The sequence below is a fragment of the Drosophila guanche genome, unplaced genomic scaffold (assembly GCF_900245975.1).
Source record: "Drosophila guanche unplaced genomic scaffold, DGUA_6, whole genome shotgun sequence".
Lineage (NCBI taxonomy): Eukaryota > Metazoa > Arthropoda > Insecta > Diptera > Drosophilidae > Drosophila > Drosophila guanche.
Genome location: NW_022995745.1, coordinates 765,498 through 785,888, shown reverse-complemented (window position 1 = coordinate 785,888; position 20,391 = coordinate 765,498). Strand labels below are relative to the sequence as shown.

At 49.4% G+C, this 20,391-nt stretch overlaps 2 protein-coding genes across 2 annotated transcripts in view; one reads left to right on the top strand and one right to left on the bottom strand.

The window, feature by feature from the left end:
* LOC117580953 (mediator of RNA polymerase II transcription subunit 15) overlaps window positions 1–17,677 on the top strand; it is a 32,083-nt gene extending 14,406 nt beyond the window's left edge. Inside the window, exons 2-3 of the mRNA XM_034267739.1 lie at window positions 13,849–15,856; window positions 16,117–17,677. Of these exons, the coding sequence (XP_034123630.1) occupies window positions 13,849–15,856; window positions 16,117–17,234 (3,126 nt within the window). The 3' untranslated portion in view covers window positions 17,235–17,677. The remainder of the gene's footprint in view (window positions 1–13,848; window positions 15,857–16,116) is intronic.
* On the bottom strand, window positions 10,127–19,658 carry LOC117580954 (actin-histidine N-methyltransferase). The gene is made up of 3 exons (XM_034267740.1): window positions 18,568–19,658; window positions 11,043–11,312; window positions 10,127–10,985 (listed from the first exon to the last, which is right to left on the bottom strand). Exons 1-3 carry the CDS (start codon window positions 19,512–19,514, stop codon window positions 10,463–10,465), a joined length of 1,740 nt encoding a protein of 579 aa, XP_034123631.1. The 5' UTR covers window positions 19,515–19,658; the 3' UTR covers window positions 10,127–10,462.
* Window positions 19,659–20,391: the final 733 nt, after the last annotated feature.

The following is a 20,391-nucleotide window of genomic DNA, read 5'->3' as shown; positions in this document are numbered from 1 at the left end:
ACTTTGAAGCTGAGTTAAATATACTTATTCAATGCTATATTTTGTTCATTATTTATGCATGCATTGATTTGATATTCATTTGAATTAATCTTAATAAATGTCAAATGTTAAGCATGCCTTCTCATCGGCTTATTAAAGCATTCACTTTGACGCGCAGCCTTAAATGTGCAGAAATTTCCTCAAAGGATCCCCACTGTCCCTGCCTCTGGTGCGCTCCCTCCCCTATGGCAGCGCTGCTGTCGTTAAACTTCTTGCTGCCTTTGCATATGCAGAAATGCGGGAGCTTCGTTGTCTGCCTTGAGGCCACCCAAATGCACACATTAAAAACAAACTAACAAGAAATCCACACACACACGCACACACGCACACGCATTCATTGTTGTGGACTGTGGGTTGGAGCACGTTGGGGCCAGTCAAAGATTTATGCGAACGTTAAGGGCAGTTTTATGCAGCTTATTGTGTCATGTGTAGGTCCCCAGCCTTCTGACCCAGCCGTGACCATTTGTTTTTTTTGTGGTGGAGCTGCAATTTGTGAGCTGCCAAAACAAACAACATTGTGAGACGCCTGAAACGTGCCGTAACACTTCCCTGTCTGCATTGTGCAATAAACTAGCCGAATGGGTTCCACAAAATATGTTTGATGAACTAAAGCAACGCCTCGGGTGTCCATCAATGGACATGTACCCGCGGGAAGTGTCATCTTTGGCAGTTGGTTTTTCTGAATATATTTGCCTGGGATGGCCCACCCTTTCTTGACAAGCAAAACAAAGCGGCAAAAGAGCTAAAGGAAAATTACGATTTAGTTGGGTTCGCGTGGCGGCCAAGCAAAAACGCAGATAGAGAAGGATTGGGGGGGATGCGGCATGGGGGATTGATTTAGGGTGGGCAAATGTTGTGGGAATTTGTGGCAAAAACTGTGCGCTGTGTGAGGACAAGTTAAAGCAGAAGCAAACTACTGGAAAACTTCTCGATGCAAGCATTTTATGGCACTTTGAACTTGTTTTGCTGCATCCACTTGAAGGTGTAGCTGCACACACGCACACACACTCTCGCACATTGTACTGTGCCCCTCCCCTCCCGCATGCCATAACTGTTGACAATCTTTGGCAACTTTTCGTCGCTCCGATTCTTGGCAATGGACCAGCCAGCATCTAACTTGGAGATTTTTTTCGCCTCTGTTTTGCAATGCAACCTCCACCTCTTCCACCTCTTCCTCTCTCTCGCTCTGGCTCTGGCACTGCGTCTGCCTCTTCTTCATCACGCAGCATCAACGGAAATCGATCTCATCACTTATGCAAAATGTGACGCATTTAGTGGGGAGAAAATGTATACACAAGAGGCAGCAACAGAGAGGCTGCCAGTGTACTCTATGTGTGTGTGTGTGTGTGTGTGGCAACTGCCAAAATGAAACTTGTTGTCACCGTGCCGAAGGATTACAGTCGGGGTGGAGGGAGCAACAAAATATTTGCAGCAACTTTTCAAGCAGCAACTCCCAGTCTCCCGCTCTCTCTCTCTCTCTCTCTCTCTTTCACTGCAATTGAGATTTCTACCTTTAAAAATTGTATGAAATTTGAAATATTTATGTTCGTGCTGATGAATCCGAGACTGCGGGGGCGGCAAAGAGAGTCAGGAATGAAAATACCCAAGATACAGTTTCAGCATTTACGGGCAGGTACGACACGCAGACAGACTTTTGTGTGCATGTGCATGTGCATGTGCATGTGTGCTTACTCTTTTCTCTTTTTGTTTTGGCACAGCGAAAGAGAATGCAACCGCGACTGTCTTTGACTTGCTTGCTGCTCCATTCCACTCGTTCCGTGTCGTGTCAACTTCAGATGCCAAAAAGGAAACAAAGAGAGAGCGAGGGCGAGGGCGAGAATGCAGAGTAGCGGTACCCTACCCCTACCCCTGCCGCCTACCGGTTCCGCCTGCTGAAAAGTTCGTCCGGGGAACTGCGACGCCCCTGCGCCCCGCCACCGCCCGACCCCTGCGATCTGTTGTTTCTCACTTATGTACTTTTGCCTTTCGCTTTTACTTTTTCGTTGTGTTGCCTCTCTCTCTCTCTCCCCCTCTGTGTCTCTGTGTGTGTTTAAATTGTATGCAAGATTTATTAAGATTTAAAAGCTTTTATGTGTGTTGCTGTCAATTGACGTTGCCCTCTCCCTCACTCATTCTTTGCCACTTTGACAGCGTGACGGGGGCCGTGCCCTGCCACACGTGAGTGTGTTTTGTCCTTTGCCATAGAGACGAGTGCCGACTGCTGTTATTGCCACACTTTAAATTGAAATCTCCCTTCTGCCTCTTCATGGAATTCATATTATTATCATGCGCCCACAAGCCTCTCCTCTCCTCTCCTGTTCTGTCTGCCTGTCCACATTTTGTTTTCTTTTCTAATTGGATTCTGACCCTGGCCAGATGGGGAACTGCATCTGAATCGATTTGGTTCCGGGAATCGAGAATACGAGAAATTTGCTGAGCTTCAGATTGTCCTTTCCACTGCTGTCTGCTGTCTGCTGTTTTCATTGTCTATTACAAATGTTGCCAGCCATAATCGTGTTAAATGGCATAAATGGTTCCCAAATTGTGGGAATTATAATTGCCCTCCACCCCACCCACTCGGTGTGCCCACTCCCGAAAGAATTGACAGTAGTCTGTGTGGCTTGACAGTTACATTTTACGGTTATGTACATTACATGTGTGTAAATGTCGAAAACGCACAACAGGCAAGCGGAGTTGCTGTCGATTACATCAAGCAAATGGATATTTATCAGCCGTCGAATGGCACAGGGGGAAGTGGGGAAAAATGTCACAATAAATGCAGCTTTAAACTTCACTTATGGCTGCCAAGCAGCTGCGTAGGTTGAGGCCATTTGTCATTATATTTTACTCACTTTTGTACTGCTTTTGTCAGCTATTTGAGAGTAGATGATTGCCAATTAAAGTATTAGATTATGCAGTTAATTACTTCGTTGAGTTGGGACAGAGATCTATGCAAATGCGTGAATCTCTCTCAAAGCCTCGCTGCATCTTGTAGCATGAGCGCCACCTATCGGAGTGAGCGCCACTGCATGCCATGCAGCGTCATGCAAGCGTCAGTTTCGCTGCCAATGACAGTGACGGGGGACTGCTTTCTGCCGGCTTGGGCTCCTTCGTGGACTCGTCCATGCATCGCTGAGGGTACTTAGCTTAACCAACTGAAATGCACACATCATTAACCCACTGCAAGCTGCCAGGGGGGTGGGGTGGGTTGGGAATTGCAAAGATGTGGCCACATTATCATATCTTATGGCCAACATTCTTGTTGCCTGGGTTGAGCGCGCCAGAAGTGGCAGAGGCACACATGGCTGAGAGCTGCAGAATTTGCAGAAATTGAAATTTAAATGAACCAGCAGGAAAGCAGGAGAAATGGAAGGATACTCACTCTTGGTGCAGCACTGGCAATCATTTCATTATGTGTTGGCCAAGAAGCAACAAAATGGCAGCCCCAATCGACATGCCAAAGGGAGGAGCGACCCTTGGCCCTCGGCAAAATGCTCATTAACTTTGCTTCTCTCTCTCTCTCGTTGCCGCGGATCAGCGTTAGAGATTTCTGGGCCCCTGAGCAGGAAGGCAAATAAAAAGCGGAAGGAACAAAGGTCCATCCTGGCGGCACTTTGTGTGAGAGCTTTTTTAATGCCCCAACCAGTAGGTGACTTCCCAGCCGGCACTCTGCCTCGTGATGTTTCCAACTTGCAACATTTACGCTCTGACTTTTAGTTTGCCTTTCGCTTTAATACGAGCTTCAATTGTGGTCGCAATTAAATATTTAAATTGTGTTTTATACACAGGGACTTATATTTATGGCTGTGGCTGTACGTTGGCTCAGCCGCCTTGCCGTGCTGCTCCCTGCGACTTGCTTTGAGTGCGGTCAATTTGCAGTAATTTGCTCTTGCGGTTTTTTATGATGCCTCATTTTGAAAGCGTTCGGTGAATTATTCAGTACAGTCCCGTCAAGCATGTGATGTCAACGTGGCGGCCCATGTGCGACCCTCATCGCTCACCTCACGTTTTGTGTATATTTTTGGCAATATTTTAGGAGCTTTGAAACGCATCATTTGCCGCTTTATAATTGAAATATTAAATATTTAACGCTCGACACATTTACACAACGGACGGGTCAAGCGACGGACACGGCAGCTTCAAGGTTTCCCATTCCCATTTCCATTCCCATTCCCATTTGGCCTTTTCTTCTGCAAATAAATATGCAAGTGCCTGCCATTAGCAACTGTCAAAATACGTATTCACCAGCTGAAATATTAACAGCAGCGCGCTGGCTGCTACACACATGCCAAATATGAAAATGTGCTGCCCCAAAAAGTAGGCCACGAATTCTGCACAAGAGCAGCTGAAGGCCCACGCTGCTTGGCGGCTCAGTTTCCTGTGCATATGTGATCTGTAATGTAATTAAAGTGCTTTAAAGCGAATATTATGTACGATGTGAAATCTGATGGCACATAGTGGATTTTTGTCATTTTAATCGTGGCCATAAATCGCTTTGGACTGCCGGCAGGCAAATGTTTTCCTTTTTTTGAGAGATGTTTCGTGTGCGTGTGTAATTAATCAATTATGCGTTCGTTAAAGCATTTAATCGCATTTCATAGAATGTATCGAGTTATGCACATCAATTAATTGATTCAATGTGTGCTCTGTGTGGCAAACAAATTAAAACACCGCAAGCAGAATGTGTCTGGCCGCAGTTAATCAAGACCCAGACCCAGACCGCAGCCTGCCTGTCCCGTGCGCGGCCATATTGCCTTTTGCTGCTTTGACAAGCGGAAATGACAGTTGACGCCATTTTGTTGCAGATCCGTCTCTCCGTTTTTTTCGCTGCCAGATTGTTTCTGTTGCTGTTTATTTGTTGTGTGTGGCCTGAAAAGTGTACCACAAATGTCGGGATTGCACGAGGGAAATTCAGTTAGGCGATGGCCATCTCCCTCTTGATTGCACTTCAATTAATTACAAAATTGTTTCATTTATGAAGCTGCCTGTCATATGCTGGAAAATTGTGAAAATTTCGTTAACTTAACAGCGGGCAGGAGCCCCCGCTGCCATCCGCTCCCAGCGTCCCATGCGCCTCAGATCTGTCAATTTGCTGCCTGCCACGGCTGCTCCCAAGGGATGTACTCCTCCTGCTGCTGCTTGATTGCGTAATGTGCACATTATAGATTTAAGAGCAACATGAATCCGCCCAGAATGTAGTTGTACTTGGGCATAACTGAGCGATTTATGGCGAGTGCTTATGCACGTGGGCCGGCAGGTCCTTTCCCTTCAAACTGCTCAAGTCGATTGTCAATTATTAATTGTGGTCCAAAAGTATGCGTAGACATTCGTGGCTCCGGATATTACTATTAATATTGTTACTTATGAGTTATGTGCATAAATATTTGCAAAGATGTTGACTGCCAGTGTGCATAATCGCTGGAGCGACAGCTGCAAGTGTTGCAAAATGCGAATAAATATATTTTCAAATTTCGAAACTTCAAGCAGTTACCACTGGCCTCTGGCCAGACAAATACAAAATGCTAGTTTCGTGGGATTGATCCCTGCCTGAGCTGAATGAAAACTTAATTTCCCTCGAAAAATAATAAGCAGAGCTGCGAGGCACTTCAGCTCGGCAGCTTTTCTTTTGCCACAGCATTCTGGCGAGGGTCCTAAGAAAACAAACGTCTTCAGCGCTTTTTTGCTGGCTTTTTGGGTTAATGGCACGCCTACGGCGCCCACGCAAGTGCAGCCCAAGTTCTTGTACCTGATTCTGTGGCCTTTACGTAAATGCTGTTTGCTGGTGCTAGCAGAGGCGAGCATAAAAATGCAGCTAAAAAAGTTTAATAGAATGGGGGATGCCCATTGATGGCAAGCACAAGCTGAAGAGTGGAGAGTTAATGAATGAATGGATGAAGAGCGCAATCAAAGGGCAAAAGCTCTGCGCGATCACTCTCTTCATTTTGCTCGCACCTGTCACGAGAGAGTGAGCAAACTCTTTCTTGCACATTCTCTTCTCTCGCCAGCGTCAGCTCACCTCCGCCTGAGTGTGCACGCAAATATGAGCAGGAGAGCGGGAGAGCGGGCAAGCGAGAGAGTAACAGTGCAGCTACTGCAAATCTCTACTGCAATCCAAACTGATCCAGCAAGTGGTGCTAATATTTCCCGAAACTCTCCCCTAATTATCTAGGGTATCTATTTGAGGAGCAACAGCAACTGGCGAAGACTTAGCGCAGGAAGGCAAAGTGAGGAAAATGCGTCACTTTTAATTTGTTTGCCGTGCTGCCTGTTCATCAGCCTCCGGCTCTGCCACTGCCACTGTATGCCTCACTGCCCTCGTCTTCGTTGTCTTCGCTGTCTTCGTTGTCTTCGTTTGCAACAAACTTGTCGAGCACTTGTCGTCGTTGCCGTTGCCGTTGCCGTCTACTGCACTTGCCCTGTCTTGAGTGTTGCAATTAGCAAATAAAATAAGTAGCACTCGCTGCGTGGGCATTGCCAATGTAAAGTGCAGGAATCTCTTACTCTCTACTCTTTTTTTCTCTCTCTCTCTCTCTCTCTCTCTTGGCCACCTTCTCTATCGCTTTCGCTGCCCATTCCTAGGTCTCATTGTGCTGCTGCTAGTCGCTATTCGGCTGCTTCGTTTCGCGCAACAACAATGTTGACAACAATGGCCGAGTTAATTGCAAACAAACACGATGCAGGCGACTCTGCTGGGGGTGCAGTCACGTCCCATGCAAATTAGTTTCCATTCAACTTAACCTTGTTAGAGCCAGCTGACATCGTCGCCCCTCAGCCTCACTGTATCTCTGTCCCACTGCCTCATGTTTTCTTCATGTTGCCGAGTGCCTAAAATTAAGCAACAAGACAAGCAGTGTCCCATAGAGTGGCACATTTAAGAACAAAAGGGATTCCAATTACTTTGATCTTCATACAGACTACAATCTGCTTCAGGGCAACATGCGACAATGTCAAAGGAATCATAGCAAAAGCACTGGAAAAATGTTCGCTCATTTGCAAGCAGTGCGGTATTCATAGCCTGCACTGGCAGATATAACGGCTGCTGCTGGTTTAAGAAGTGTGAGAGAGAGAGAGAGAGAGAGAGAAAACGAGAGGTTAAGAAATGCTAAAATATGTAAATGAAAAAATTCAGATAAAATATGCCAAAATTCGAATCAAAGAAGTCATTATATGGAAAGATGATAAACGAAGTGAACCATCGGTCATGAATTCTGTCTTGCTGTTAGTAAAGTCAGTACTCTGTAAGTTTAATGTCAAGAAAGTCAAAGATAACACAAATATTATAGTGTGCCAGGACAGTCCTGCCCACTGTTGTACATAGAAGAAGATCAGAGGCAGCGCCCTACCTCGTGCAGCGCAGTCGACGCACGCACAGCGTAAAAGCTTCGAGTGCACAGCGAACCTGCGCAGCGGCAGAGAAGCAAGAAGAATGTGAGTGCATGTGTGGCTGGGCAGCAAAAACGAGCGAGGGCGAATTCGCAACGCACAAGAGCGAAAGAGCGAATTAAGATGAGAGCCCAAAGCAGATCGGCCCAAGAGAAGCCGAAAGAGATTTCATTCACATAGAGAGCAGAATACAAGTTCGATTCGCTGTAACTTTTATTTGTACATATTTTAACATTTCCTGTTCATGGTTTTTTTATGTTTTCTATTGTTGTTCTGACTTTAGCAAATGTCAAAATGCAAACTAAGCCAATACTGAAACGTTTAAGTTGGGCAAATAAATGCAATCATTTGATAATACACAAAGCGACAACAAAGAGCATAACTTAATAATGGCAACATCCTGCATCAGCAGCAGCAGCAGCAGCAACAAGCCGAACAACATGAGCTCTAGTCCAACAACAAAAACAAACAAACAACAACTGTATGCGGTGACAACAGCAATTGGTCGCATGCAAATGAGCGTTGAAAATCAAATCGCCTTAAAATCTATGGAAATGCGCTTAAGTGCTTAAGGGGGAGGAGAGGTGTAGTGCAGTGCCGTTGTACAGCAGGGCGAGCGAGACAAAGCATGGATTTAAGCAAACATGCCGCCCCTAACCACGGGTCGGTGGATGGTGCAAGGTGGCTGGGGGTGGATAGATTTATTTCCGACAACAAAATAAAAGGCAGAAACACACACACACAAAAGGAATTCCAGCAGTTGGCAACAGTTTCCGAACAAATAACGCGTACACGCACGGAGAAATACACAAAAACAAGCAAACACACGCACACACACAGAGAGAAAGACCCTCGACACTCAACGGCATTTATTCAGTCGAGTACAGGGTGTCGGCACACTTCCCACACGGCGCGAGCCCCAAACAAAATACATGTATACATACATATTTATGCATATAAGCAAAGGTGCGTGCTGCTCAAAGTTGTAGCGAAAGTGTGAGTAACTCGAGGCGGCCCAGTGTAGTAATCCATACTTAAACACTGTACTTAATCACTGACAAACAAAAGCAAATAGGCGCTGATGAGCACCACTACATTACCCCTAAGTATAGAGCTAAGTTCTGCAGTATACATGTATAGAACGGTACGCGTACACATGTTCTGCCCGCAAGCAAGCAAGCACCCTGCACCGAGTGTGTGGGTGCTATGCTGGAGGCGGGCCGAGCAGCGGGCTGTGCTGGCTGTGCGGGCTGTGCGGTGTGTGTGTCAACAATTTGGTTCGCTTTTTGTTCGGAGCGGTCATCATTTTTATGGCCCATGGTGCATGCATTTTAAGCAGCTTAAGTTTTGTGCATTGTCGAGAGCATCCTGGAGAGTGCATAGTTTGGGTACGGAGTGTAGCGAACATTTGCCATTTGCTAATTGCTTTGGCCGGCACAACAAAATTGTCGAAGCAATTAGCAGAGTTCGAGGCAGAGACAGAGAGAGAGAGAGAGAGAGAGAGAGATCAGCGTTGAGAGCGAATCGATAACGGTGCTCCACCCCCACCACAACCCACGACCCAGTTTGCCCGCCAGCCCATTCGAATATTTCAAATATTTCAATCAACTGCCTAAACACACTTTTCGCACAGCAACAGGGAAACCTTTTCCCCAAACGAGCGTGAAAATTGAGTGCCAACTCTGTGGCAACACTCTGTGTCGAGTGGGGCAGGTGTGGTGGGCACTCCACACTCCACACTCCCCACTCCCCACTCACCACTCTGGATGTGCATACGGAAAATAGCTATTCGAGTGTCAAATCAAATGTCAGTCGAGGCCTTCCCGACGGCAATGCGAGTACGAGCAGTGGCAGTGCCTCGTGCATATTGAGTTTTGTGGGTTGTCGAGCCATTTTAATGACATTTCTGCGAGTGTTCGCAAATCGCAATTCGCAAATCGCAATTTGGCTTCCCAGCCGCAGCAACATCATCATTATCATTGCCTGAAGTTGCAGCTTCCATTGGGTCCACAATTAACAACACTTGAAGCTGGCCATGCCGAGTGCATTGTTGTCGGCGATGCCGTTAATTCAGCAACCCTGACACACACACCAAACACAACACTGGCAGGGGCAGCGAAGGGGTCCCATAAGCAGCTAAGAGCTCCCACGAGAGGTGGGATGCCACTGCAGCTTGCCTGATCGACTTCCACTTGTCCCTCCATCAGTGCAGTGTTGACCTGCACACACTCCTTTCCCCAACGTAATCAAATATTTTACATCTACCAACACTGGCGGCATCCGAGCGGTGTGGCTGTGTGGGCATTTAGATTTGCAAATTGATTGCTTTTTGAGGCTGTCAGAGCTGGACGTCTGGCAAGTCATTTAGTTATTGGCAATTGAATGGTGACACACACACACACACAGCCCACATACTTATGCTTGAGCAAACGAAGAGCAAAGAGCTCACAAATCGGCCATGGGGAAAATGTAAACCATCCATTCTTGGCAGCACAGAAAGGGTTGTCGAGCAGCCAAGCGTGTCATAGGCCATCGAGAAGCTTTTAGCTCTTTGAACTGGGGTGACGCGTGGAGCAGTGTTCGATAAGGTGCAAGGGCACGCCGAGAACAATTCTGTACTTAATTTTCATATTTATTTTCGTAAACAAAAAAAAAATATTACAAATAAATGGAGAAAAAAGGAAAAACAAATGAAAACAAAACAAATAATTCTCGCTAGCAACTCGATTCATAATCAAATTTCTGGGTGCGTGCTGGGACCGAGACAATGTCAACTAACATGTAGATACAATGTAGACTACCATGTAGATAAACTATCGATGGAGGAGAGCATGAGGCATGAGGCATGAGGATGTGTGTGTTCTTTTGGTTTCAAACGACTTCGAGAAAAAACAAAAACAATTGAAATTAAAAATAAATTAAACTTAAGTAAACGCATTTGTGTCGTTACTGTCTAAGGGAGTAGCTTAGTTATTCCCGCGTAGATGGCCACTCGAATTTCGCATCTGCTTGGGTTGTGCAGGCGTGGGGCCCAACCGCCCTAGACCTTGCACCGCTCCTGTGCATACTGCAGGGCGTCGGCGAGTATGCGGCGTTCGAGCTGGCGATACTGCACCACCAGCAGATCGATGTCCTGTCCCGGCTGCTTCTGCTTGGCCTCTGGCCCGTCCGTCAGCTGCAGCTGCTCCAGTTGCTGCAGCTCCTCGGACTCCTTGCACGTGGCCTCGAGCACGCCGAGCAGCAGCTTGAGCCGCTGATACAAGTAGTGCCAGGTGCGCGTCTCGTGGTCCGTCTCCAGGGCACAGTCGATGTGCAGCAGATCGACGGCGCGCTCCAGATCGCTGCCCCAATGCTCCAGCTGATCGGCGCTCATATTGAAGACGCGCACAAAGGCCAGCAGCTCGCCGGAGATGTGCTCGGGTGCCGGCAGCACCCGCAGCTCCGCCTTGCGCTCAATGTTGAGACGTGCCAGGATCTTGGCACGCTGCTCCACCAGCGGGTCGGACTGGCCCAGGCCCAAGCGGATCTTCACATAGTCCTTGCGGTTGTTCACATCGATGAAGCTGCGAGAGAGACAATTAGAGTTTCAGTTAGAGGTCTCTGAGCCGCCCCGCACTCACCCATTGTGGACCAGCAGATCGGCATTGGATCGATCGCCGTAGTAGATGAAGAACTGCTCTCCGGCCTTGCAGTCCTCCTGGGCCGTGCAGTCCATCTGGTGCACGCCGCTGTCATAGTAGGACGTTATCTTCCCTGGCCTGTGGTTGGCCATGTCCCAGTAGGGGATCAAGGCCGAGATGGGCAACTGGCTGAGATCGTCGCCATCCTCGTTGGCCTGCAGCTGGCGCGGCACCAAATTCTGGCGCGTCATCACCGTCGACACGGCCCAGCTGCAATTGCCGAAAAAACAAGCAAAGGAAAATGAATGGAGAGCTGAAAGGAAAGAGCTTTTTGGCTTTCCGCCGTCTGACCACAACGAAAAGTTTTCCATTTAATTGTGCATAAATTTTTCAATTTAATTATGAAAAGCAGCAACTTGCTCTGAAGTGGTCAAGGGTCGGGCCGGGCCGGGCCTCGCCGCCACTCACTTTGTTAGAAATCAGCAGCAACTAGAGCCAGAAATCAGAGCGAGAACCAAAACCGAAACCACAAAAACAACACCAGCAAAAGGCACTCCGACTTTCCCACCAAAAACTCTTGCAAAAGGGAAGAGGAGTGGCGGCTGGCGGCTGGCGGCAGGAGAATCTCTTAACTTTTTTCTCACTCAACCATTTTCCCTTTGTATTATATGTCCCTATGGCAAAAAGTTTCCCCAGACTCACGAGTGGGTGAATATTTTTTCATAAGAGTAATAATAAGTTATCAGTGCGCACGGCCAGTGTTGGAAAGCCTCAAGTGAGTGTGCTTTGAGCCTGACTTTGCCTTTAGTCAATCAGCATACAAAGAAGTCTCACCCTCCCTAAGTAGCGAGAAAGTTTTGGTGTCGCTGCCGCAGGCAGTGTCTCACCTTGGCAGGCGCCTTGGTGGGCCCTATCGATGACAAGTTCAACGCTTTTCCCCACATCACAATGTTTGACACATCTTGTACACAGCTTTTCTACACTGCCTTTTGACTTGTTTGCACCGATTGCACTTTCGCTTAATTATTCCTCAATATTAATTAGTTATCATGGCCATGGTTATTGTTGTGCATATTCAAGCTCCTCTTTGCCTGCTCCCAATGCAAATGAAGTGCAGTTGCTCGACTGCCTTACCGATGCTCTCCCGCTCTCCCTCTCTCCGCTGTCTGAAATTTGCGTGTTTGTTCCTTGGGACAAGTTGAGACTCTTGCAATACAATCGGATTGCCGGCTCATGTCGCTCTGCCTTCATTGCTCATGCATAGACGGCTGGCTCCTTTCGCTCATTCCGCAAACAGGAAAAAGAACCAGAGAAAATATTGAAACCAACGTGAGCTGGAAAGGAGTCACAGAGGTAGAGTCAGAGACAGAAGCAGAAGCAGAAGCAGAGCCAGCGGCAGAGGAAGAGAAGCAGAGGAAGAGAAGCAGAAGCAGCGGCAGAGACAGAAGCAGAGGAAAGGGCAGAGAGAGAAGCAGCAGCAGGCAGGCAGCGGCAGAGCTACATTCAGGCAGCGCCAGAAAAGAGAGTTGTCACGGCAAATGACGTGAGAGAAATGCGTGTAATGGTGCGGGATTTCGGCATTCTCTATTCCCTTTCTTGTCGATTCGATTTTCTTCAGTCTTATGGCAACGACTTTGCTCGCACTTCTTGTCTTTCTGTCTCTCTGTCGTTGTTCGTTTGCTTCTTTTCAGCTTGCCATTATTTTTGCATTGTGTGGCAGTTTTCATTTCGCAACTGAGGCAAAACTTGCAGCTTTCCTTACACAATTTCTCTTGGCCAAGAGTAATGAGTTTTTGTTGCTGTCGCCAAAGGAACAAGTTTTTCGTCAACAAATTTAGTTTCGCTTTGCACTGGCACATTTTTGTGTCATTTCCATTTTGGTTAATTATTTCCACTGTCTCTCTTTGTGCCTTTCAGTCTGCCAGTTCATTCACTATGCATCCATCCATCCATCCATCCATCCATCCATCCATCCATTCAAGCATCACGCATGGTGCAAAGGCTCTATTCACGGGGGCCCCTGTTCAATGGAAAGCCGCATGCTTCTTCCCCCACTCATACATGGCCAATCTGCATTAGGCTGATTGTATGCGGATGATGATGGTTTAGGCACACAAACGCAACATGCATTATGCACACATACATAATGACATTGCACACACACCCACACCCACACCCACAGATGTGTACCGTTATCTGCATCTCAGCTGCAGCTACTCAGTGTCCGCTGCTGCCCTGAATTCTGATTGAAAACTAATTACGTGAGCACAAAAGGCGCCCCCGGCGCAAACCCATTCATTATGCATCGTTGAAACGAAATCAGCCACAGCCAAATTGATGACAAGAATGCTTGCAATTTACATAAATTAATGTAAAATGTTACATAGCCCTGCCAGTTTTGCTTAAATTGTTGCTCTAAGACAAATATTTCTAAGCAAGGGCAGAGACAGCGGCAGAGGAAGAGACACAGGCAGATGCAGCGGCAGAGAAAAAGAGAGAGAGAAGCAGAGGAAGAGAAGCAGCAGGCAGGCAGGCAGCGGCTGAAAAGAGAGTTGTCACGGCAAATGACGTGAGAGAAATGCGTGTAATGGTGCGGGATTTCGGCATTCTCTAGCCACGACTTTGCATTTTTTCTCTTCTCCATTTTCTGGGCAGACTCATTGGAGCCATCAATCAATGCGTCTCGTCTCCATCAATCAGTTGTACAATAAACACACACTTCCACACGAACCTTCGCAATAACAGCAACAGCAAAAGCAATAGAAATATTTTGTAATCTTTTTTTTGTTTCTTCTGTTTTCCGCAGCTGCTGCAGACGGGCGTCTCGCTGATTGTGGACGATGGCAAGGGCACAGCTGGGAATGATGGGAATGGGAACGGTAATGGAAATGGGAATGGGAATCGTCGTCGCATTGCCCAGGCGGGCATGCGGAAGCGAAAGCGTCGACCCCAATTGCCGCTGGCAGCGCTGGGAGTCACCGAAGAGGACACGGCAGCTGGCTCTGGCGCTGGATCGACCTACTGGCGTGGTCATGTCGAGGACGATGCCGATGCACTGAGGCGACGCAAGCAGCCGCTGGTCAGGGAGCCGATGGCAGCGCTGGAACGCGAGCGGGACAAGCAGCGGCAACGGCAGGAGCCCACACACATACCAGCATCCACGCTGGATGCCAGCGCGCAGGCGAGCAGCCAGAGCAAAGCCTATCGCCGGCCCTACGGACAGTCCAAGAAGCAGGAACACGAGCAGGAGCAGGAGCAGGAGGCACCTGGCAGTGGGGGCAAGCTGCAGACATCGGTGGACCTCAAGAACATTCTGAAGAACTCGGGCGGCCTGAGTCTCAGTGAGATTTTGCAGCAGAAGAATCTCTCGCTGGACGATCTGCTCAAGGGCAAGCAGAATGCACTGCTTGCCCTGCAGACCACGGCCATAGCCCCGCCCCCACAGCCGCAAGGGGAAGCAGTGCAGAAGAAGCAGAGCCAACAGAGCAAGCAGGGCGTGCGGCGCCTACCGAGTGCGTATCTGAGCAGCACCACAACCAGCCCCAGCCACAGCCACAGCCAGGAGAGCGAGGAGGAAGAGTCTCTGAGGATGCGAGCCAAGTTTCCCACATTGCAGCGCTTGAAGCTCTTTGGCAGCTCTTCCCGTGAGAGCAGCACCACAAGACGCAGCCAGCAGTCCACTGCGGGCAGCACAGTGGCACCCAGCAGCAGCAGCAGCAGCACCACCACCACCACGCGATTGCCGCTCTACAAGAAGAGGCAACACCTGCGCCCCACGCTGAAGCCCCCGGGGCTGTTCAAGGCAGCCAGCAGCAGCAGCAGCAGCACGACAGCAGCAACCACCACAACCACAACCAGCAGCAGCAGCAGCAGCAGCAGCCTGGAGGTGGACACGAGCACGCCCATCATTACGAGCACATTGGCCAACAGCATTGAGGAGATTGAAGAGCAGGAACAGGAGCAGGAGCAGGAGGAGCCTGAACCCGAAACCGAGCCCGATTCGATTGAAGTGGAGTCTGGGGAGATGGCACAAACGGAGGCACCACCTGCGAGCAGCAGCACGAGCAATCCACGTCATAGACTGCGCAATGCCAGCAGCAAGGAGAGCCAAAAGCGACTCAAGGATAACTTTATACAGCAGCACTACGACAGGAATGCGGTGGAGAGCATGGAAGATGTGCAGCTGGATGCGGTGGATGCGAGAGGCAACAGCACAGAGGCAGCACCACCATCGGCAGCACAGCCGGGCGGCAATGCCAGCGAGGAGCTCAACTACCACGATGACGATCTGGAGAACTTCTTTGACGAAGTGGAGAGCCACACGCATCACACACGTGTGCCGGCACCCGAGAGGGATATCGAGCCACAACCTTCTGCATCGCAGCCGCAGCCACAGCCACAGCCACAACTGACTCTGGTGGACGATGTGGACGATCGCACCGATCTGCTGGAACTTATCGAGGATCGACGCTCGGGCAATCGGCTGTTCAAGGTGCTCGAGCAGCGCAACATGACGCTGGAGGAGCTGATCGAGCACCGGAAACGCGGCTCCAGCCAGCTGCATCTGTCCACGATCGTGAGCGGCGGCGACGAGCATTCGCGCTTCTATCCCGGCCAGAAGGTGGTGCTGCAGGACAACATGGACATTGTGACGGCCTTTGAGAACTTTCCGCACTTCAATCTCATGGACCTGAAGAGCGTCAAGCCCGATGAGATCAAGACGGACTCGCAGGGCTCCAGCTACTTCACATCCATCATCGACATTGAGCCGAACGAGAGCGAGCAGCAGCAGCAGCAGTCCGGTGGGAATCGAGGTATTACCGCCTTGCGGCTACGAAACCAACGCCAGCGCTGGCAGCAACGCCAACAGCAAGAGAAGTTGGTCTGAGTTGGTCGTCGCGAGTGTCCGCAACCCCCCGTCCACAATCCCAGACACACACAAAACACACACAGAGACACACACACACACGCTCTAAGCCTTGATCCCCTATCCCCGATCCGCAACTCTGTCTGTCTGCTCTTTCGCCCCACCACCCACCATTTTGTTCGCTTCTCGCTTTTCGTCTAATTGCAGGACCCGCCTATGCCCAGACATCGTCCGCCTCGCAAGCAGCAGGAGTCTCCTTCAATCGTCAGCAACAGTCGCGCGGAGAGAAGTCGCTGGGGTTCTTCCCGTCGTGGAAGACGCTGGCGCTGGCTTCGCTGGCCACGGCCACGGCCACGGCCACGGAGGAGCGGAATGGCTACTTTTTGCCACCGCCGCGACTGCTGCTCGATGGGAATGGCAGTGCCCAGGAGGTGGACACGGATCCGGATGAGCTGCTCGAGCCGAGCAGCATCGACATCAACCTGAGCGTCAGTCCCTACGGTGGAGCTGGAGGCGAAGACGGCAACAGGTCACAGCTGGCCAACAGCAAGCTGCTGCCGGCGAACGACAATGTGATCGATGAGATCGAGGAGGAGGTGGCACGGGCGCACGATCTGCTCGACCTGGAGCTGTCCGGACCCGGCTTCCATCGCAGTCCGGCGGCCGCGGCGGCCACCTCGGTGTCCCAACAGCATCTGGGCACAGTGTATGCCAGCATGCCGTCCGGCATTCGGTCGGCGATTGTTGCCAGTGCCGCCATCGTGATCACCGCCCTGGCCACCTTTCTTGTGATCTTTGTGGTGTGCCGCTGGAAGCAGCATCGCCGGCGCAAGACCAGCTATCTGAGGACCTACAATGCGATGAAGAGCAAGCTGCCGCAGATGGCACAGTCGGGTGCCTCGGCCTCCGTCTCGCGTCGCTCCTCGATGCGCCAGCACATGGAGGAGCTGGTCATTGGCTCCAGCAGAGGGGCGGCCCCATCGGCGGGAACAGGAGCCCCAGGCATTGGCATTGCGAGCATCTCGACCGCCGTCTCCTGCTGCACGCCCGTCCACCAGCTGCAGCGCCAAAGCTCAATGCTCTTCACACGCGACGGATCGGCCACGTTGAGCACGGCCACCTCCATGACCACGACAGGCGGAGGCGGAGCTGGAACTGGAATTGGAACTGGTGCAGCTGCAGGCAGCTCCAGCGGCAGTTCAGCCTCCGCCTCGCTGGCCCTCTCGCTGCGCAGTGCACACCAGAAGCTAAACACCATGGATCCCAATTCGCCGGAGGTGCAGGAGTATCTGTTCGACACGTTGCGCAAGTCGTTCGACAATTAGGCACCAGGCTATCGATAACTGAGCGATAAACGATAGGGCGATAGGCACACACACACACACACAGATAAACAAATCTACAGAGAGAGAGAGAGCGCGTAAAAGTTAGTTAATTAATTAGTTTAGTCTAAGAAAGAAGTGAAACATTTTTTTTGTGTGTGCTCAAATTTCGATTAGAATCAATTCTGTGCGAGAAGCTAAAACTAAGACCCTAAACTGAACGACAGGAGACACCCAGACTCCAGACTCCAGACCTCCCACAATCCTCATTGCTCATTCCGCATGGCCACGAAGCGCGACTGTACTTAGTGTTGCAAGCCTCCAGATCCATGCTGAAGATCTTTCAAGTTCACACATAAATGCACGCACATAGAACACGGCATTCAAATGGGTTTCTAAAGCACCAAGCGAAAACAAAAGGGAAAGTAGGAATAGCAGCAAAAAAACAGAGAAGAATCGTAGCCAAAAGTAAAATAAAAGTACAGTTGTGTTCAGACTCCAAGCCCGAAAATCGAAGACTAAGAGTAAACAAAAAAAGAGAAAAACTTATGAGGACAATAAATATTAAAAGAAAAGCAAAAACAGGAAACAAATTCTTTGGCACTGAGAGAAAAAGAAAACAAGATGAAAAAAACCAAATTAAAATGCTCGAACAAAAGGGAAGAGGGAGGAAGGCAGCAAGCAACAGCAACAAAAAGCGAACACCGACTAAATGCACACTAATAGGCATAAATGTTCATAAATGCCCAACAAGAGAATAGATTTGATTTTCTCTTTCAGCCCCCAGCCCCAATCCTCACACGTCACACCTTCCACTCTAGAATTTGATGGACTAGAAAGTCGGGCGACCGTAGGAGTATATGCATCATAGACATACCGATAAATAGAAATAGAAATATGCATACAAATGTATCTATGTCTAAGCACGCTCAAATATGTATGTAAATAAGTTTCAATTTCATTTTTTTTTTCGAGAATTAAAATGTAGAAGCAAACATTTTGGCTGAGAACTTTGAAAATATTTCCACAGAAAACCCACCAGCGGGGGGGTAAGAATACATATACTGCCATGGATGTTCGTAGGCGATTCCTGCCACCTGTGGAGACTGGAAATGGCCGCACAAAAGCGACCCAAGTGCAGTACTGTTAGCTGCATGCCAGCTGCACTGTTAGTTAGCATGGGCACTGTTAAGACTGCAGCTTAACATGGCTCTGCACTGCAGCTTAACATTGCTGTCGCTATGTTAACTTAACAGATGTATTTTTGGGCGCAATTCGGCCACTGTTAAGCAGCCACCAATTGATTATTGCTGAACATCTAATTGGAATCACTTACCGATAGAGCTCGTAGCACAGGCCGTGCTGGGTGAAGAGCACGCCCATGGAGGAGGCGCTGCTGGCCTCGGGGCGAATGTGGGCACACTTGTACATGTTGGCATACTGGCGGGCAATAACGCGGCACTGGCGCAGTGCCGAGGTGCAGGCAGCGGTGCCGCGGAGGCGCTGCATCTGCTCAATGGTGAAGTAGAGGACGGTGTTGTAGCGGGCCGGCAGGACGTCGATGTAGGGACGCCAGACGCTGTCGGGGCCGCGCACCTTCTCGATGACCAGGGCATAGGCCAGATTGAAGTTTGTCAGCAGCGGAAAGTTGCAGAAGAGCTTGCGGTCGGTCTCGGGCAAGTGCTCCTCGGAGAAGATCAGCGTGCGGGGCACGCTCAGCACTGGCTGCTCGGCGGCAATGTCCTGGGTGGCGCGCAGGCCCAGCTGATAGCCCGGGAAGATGGCTATCTCCAGGCAATCGCTCTTCACGCCTCCCGCCTTGGCCCACTCGCTGAAGGCGTTCACCTTGGCCAGGCGCGTCTGGTCATCGCTGGTGTCCAGGCAGACGGCCCGCTGCAACGGCTCCTCCAGCACCATGATGCGCTGTAGGCGCAGCTGCAGCTCCACATACTGCTTCCACTCTTCGTTGGGATTGGCCGGCTGCATGGCCACCAGCTCGAGGAGGCGCACCACCAGCGCGTTCAGCTCGCCCCGCTGGCCACTCAGGCTGGGGAAGCGTTTTCCATCGATGTTGTTCTTGTCCTGAAGACCTTGACTGCCACTTGCTTGATTTCCCCCCTCAGCTGAGCCCAAGGCCGAGGTCAGGGCCAAACCAGATCCAGAGGCTGCATCCGACTGCGTCTGCGTTGGCGTCTGGGCCTGGGCCTGGGCCTGGGACTGCGACGGCTGTTGCTGTTGCTGTTGCTGTTGCTGCTGCTTGTTCTTGCGCTTATTCTTGCCCATTTCAGCGACTTGTGCGGCGTTGTTCGTGCGGCGTTTGTTGTGCGAAGTGCAGAGTGCAGAGAGGGGACGGCGGCGTCCCAAAACAACAGCCAAATATGGAAAATACAAGTTTAGTGGGCACGTGCGTGTTTCTGACAGCGGACCTATCGATAAAATGCATCGCACGACCAGTGCTGCCAACTCTTCGGGTCAGAAAAAAGCTAGAAATAGCCAGACAAATTTGATGACAGCTAAAAAAAACGCTGGAGTAGTGAAACGTTATTTTTATTGATATAATGATAAAGTCTTCTCAAGCTGAACTTAAGTAAGTCACTCTGTCTTCGCTTTCAGCATTCTGCTGGCACTTTATAATGCAACAAACGGCATTTGGTTCGAAGACCACGAAGACTGACATATCTATGTTTGGCTGTTTAGCAATAATGCTAGATTTACAAAGCTATAATTCCCGCAACCCGCTCCCATCCCTTTTTGGCAGTTGAAAAACGCTAGACCTAGTGGGAAAAGAGCTGAATTGGCAACGCTGCGGCACGACCCTCAGAAATGACCGAAATATACTTTCTTAAAGTTCAAAACATACCGCAAATATACCATAAATCTTAAATCATTTTCATCCATTTTGATGTTCTATTCAATAGTGCTAACTAGTCAGGATTTGCAGCGCTAATAATAGAGTTTTATACGGTTTATCAATGAATTCTCCACATGATTGGCTGGTTCTCATGACTTATTTTGTGTGAAGTGCTTGCAAAATAGGTTTTTAATTTGTAGCAATATAAAAAAGAAAAAGAGGGCAGATGATTCGCTGTGCTCTTCGGATGCGTGCATCACATAAAAATTCCACATATTTAGCTCCATTTATTGCATTTTAAATGTATAA

Bases quoted from the DNA above. Each gene is read 5' to 3' on its own strand.
- LOC117580954 (XM_034267740.1), bottom strand. From the start codon at position 19,514: ATGGGCAAGAATAAGCGCAAGAACAAGCAGCAGCAACAGCAACAGCAA. The intron at 11,313-18,567 runs GTAAGTGATTCC...CGGCAATTGCAG, and splicing joins CTGTGCTACGAGCTCTATCG to CTGGGCCGTGTCGACGGTGA. The intron at 10,986-11,042 runs GTGAGTGCGGGG...TCTCTCTCGCAG, and splicing joins GATCTGCTGGTCCACAATGG to CTTCATCGATGTGAACAACC.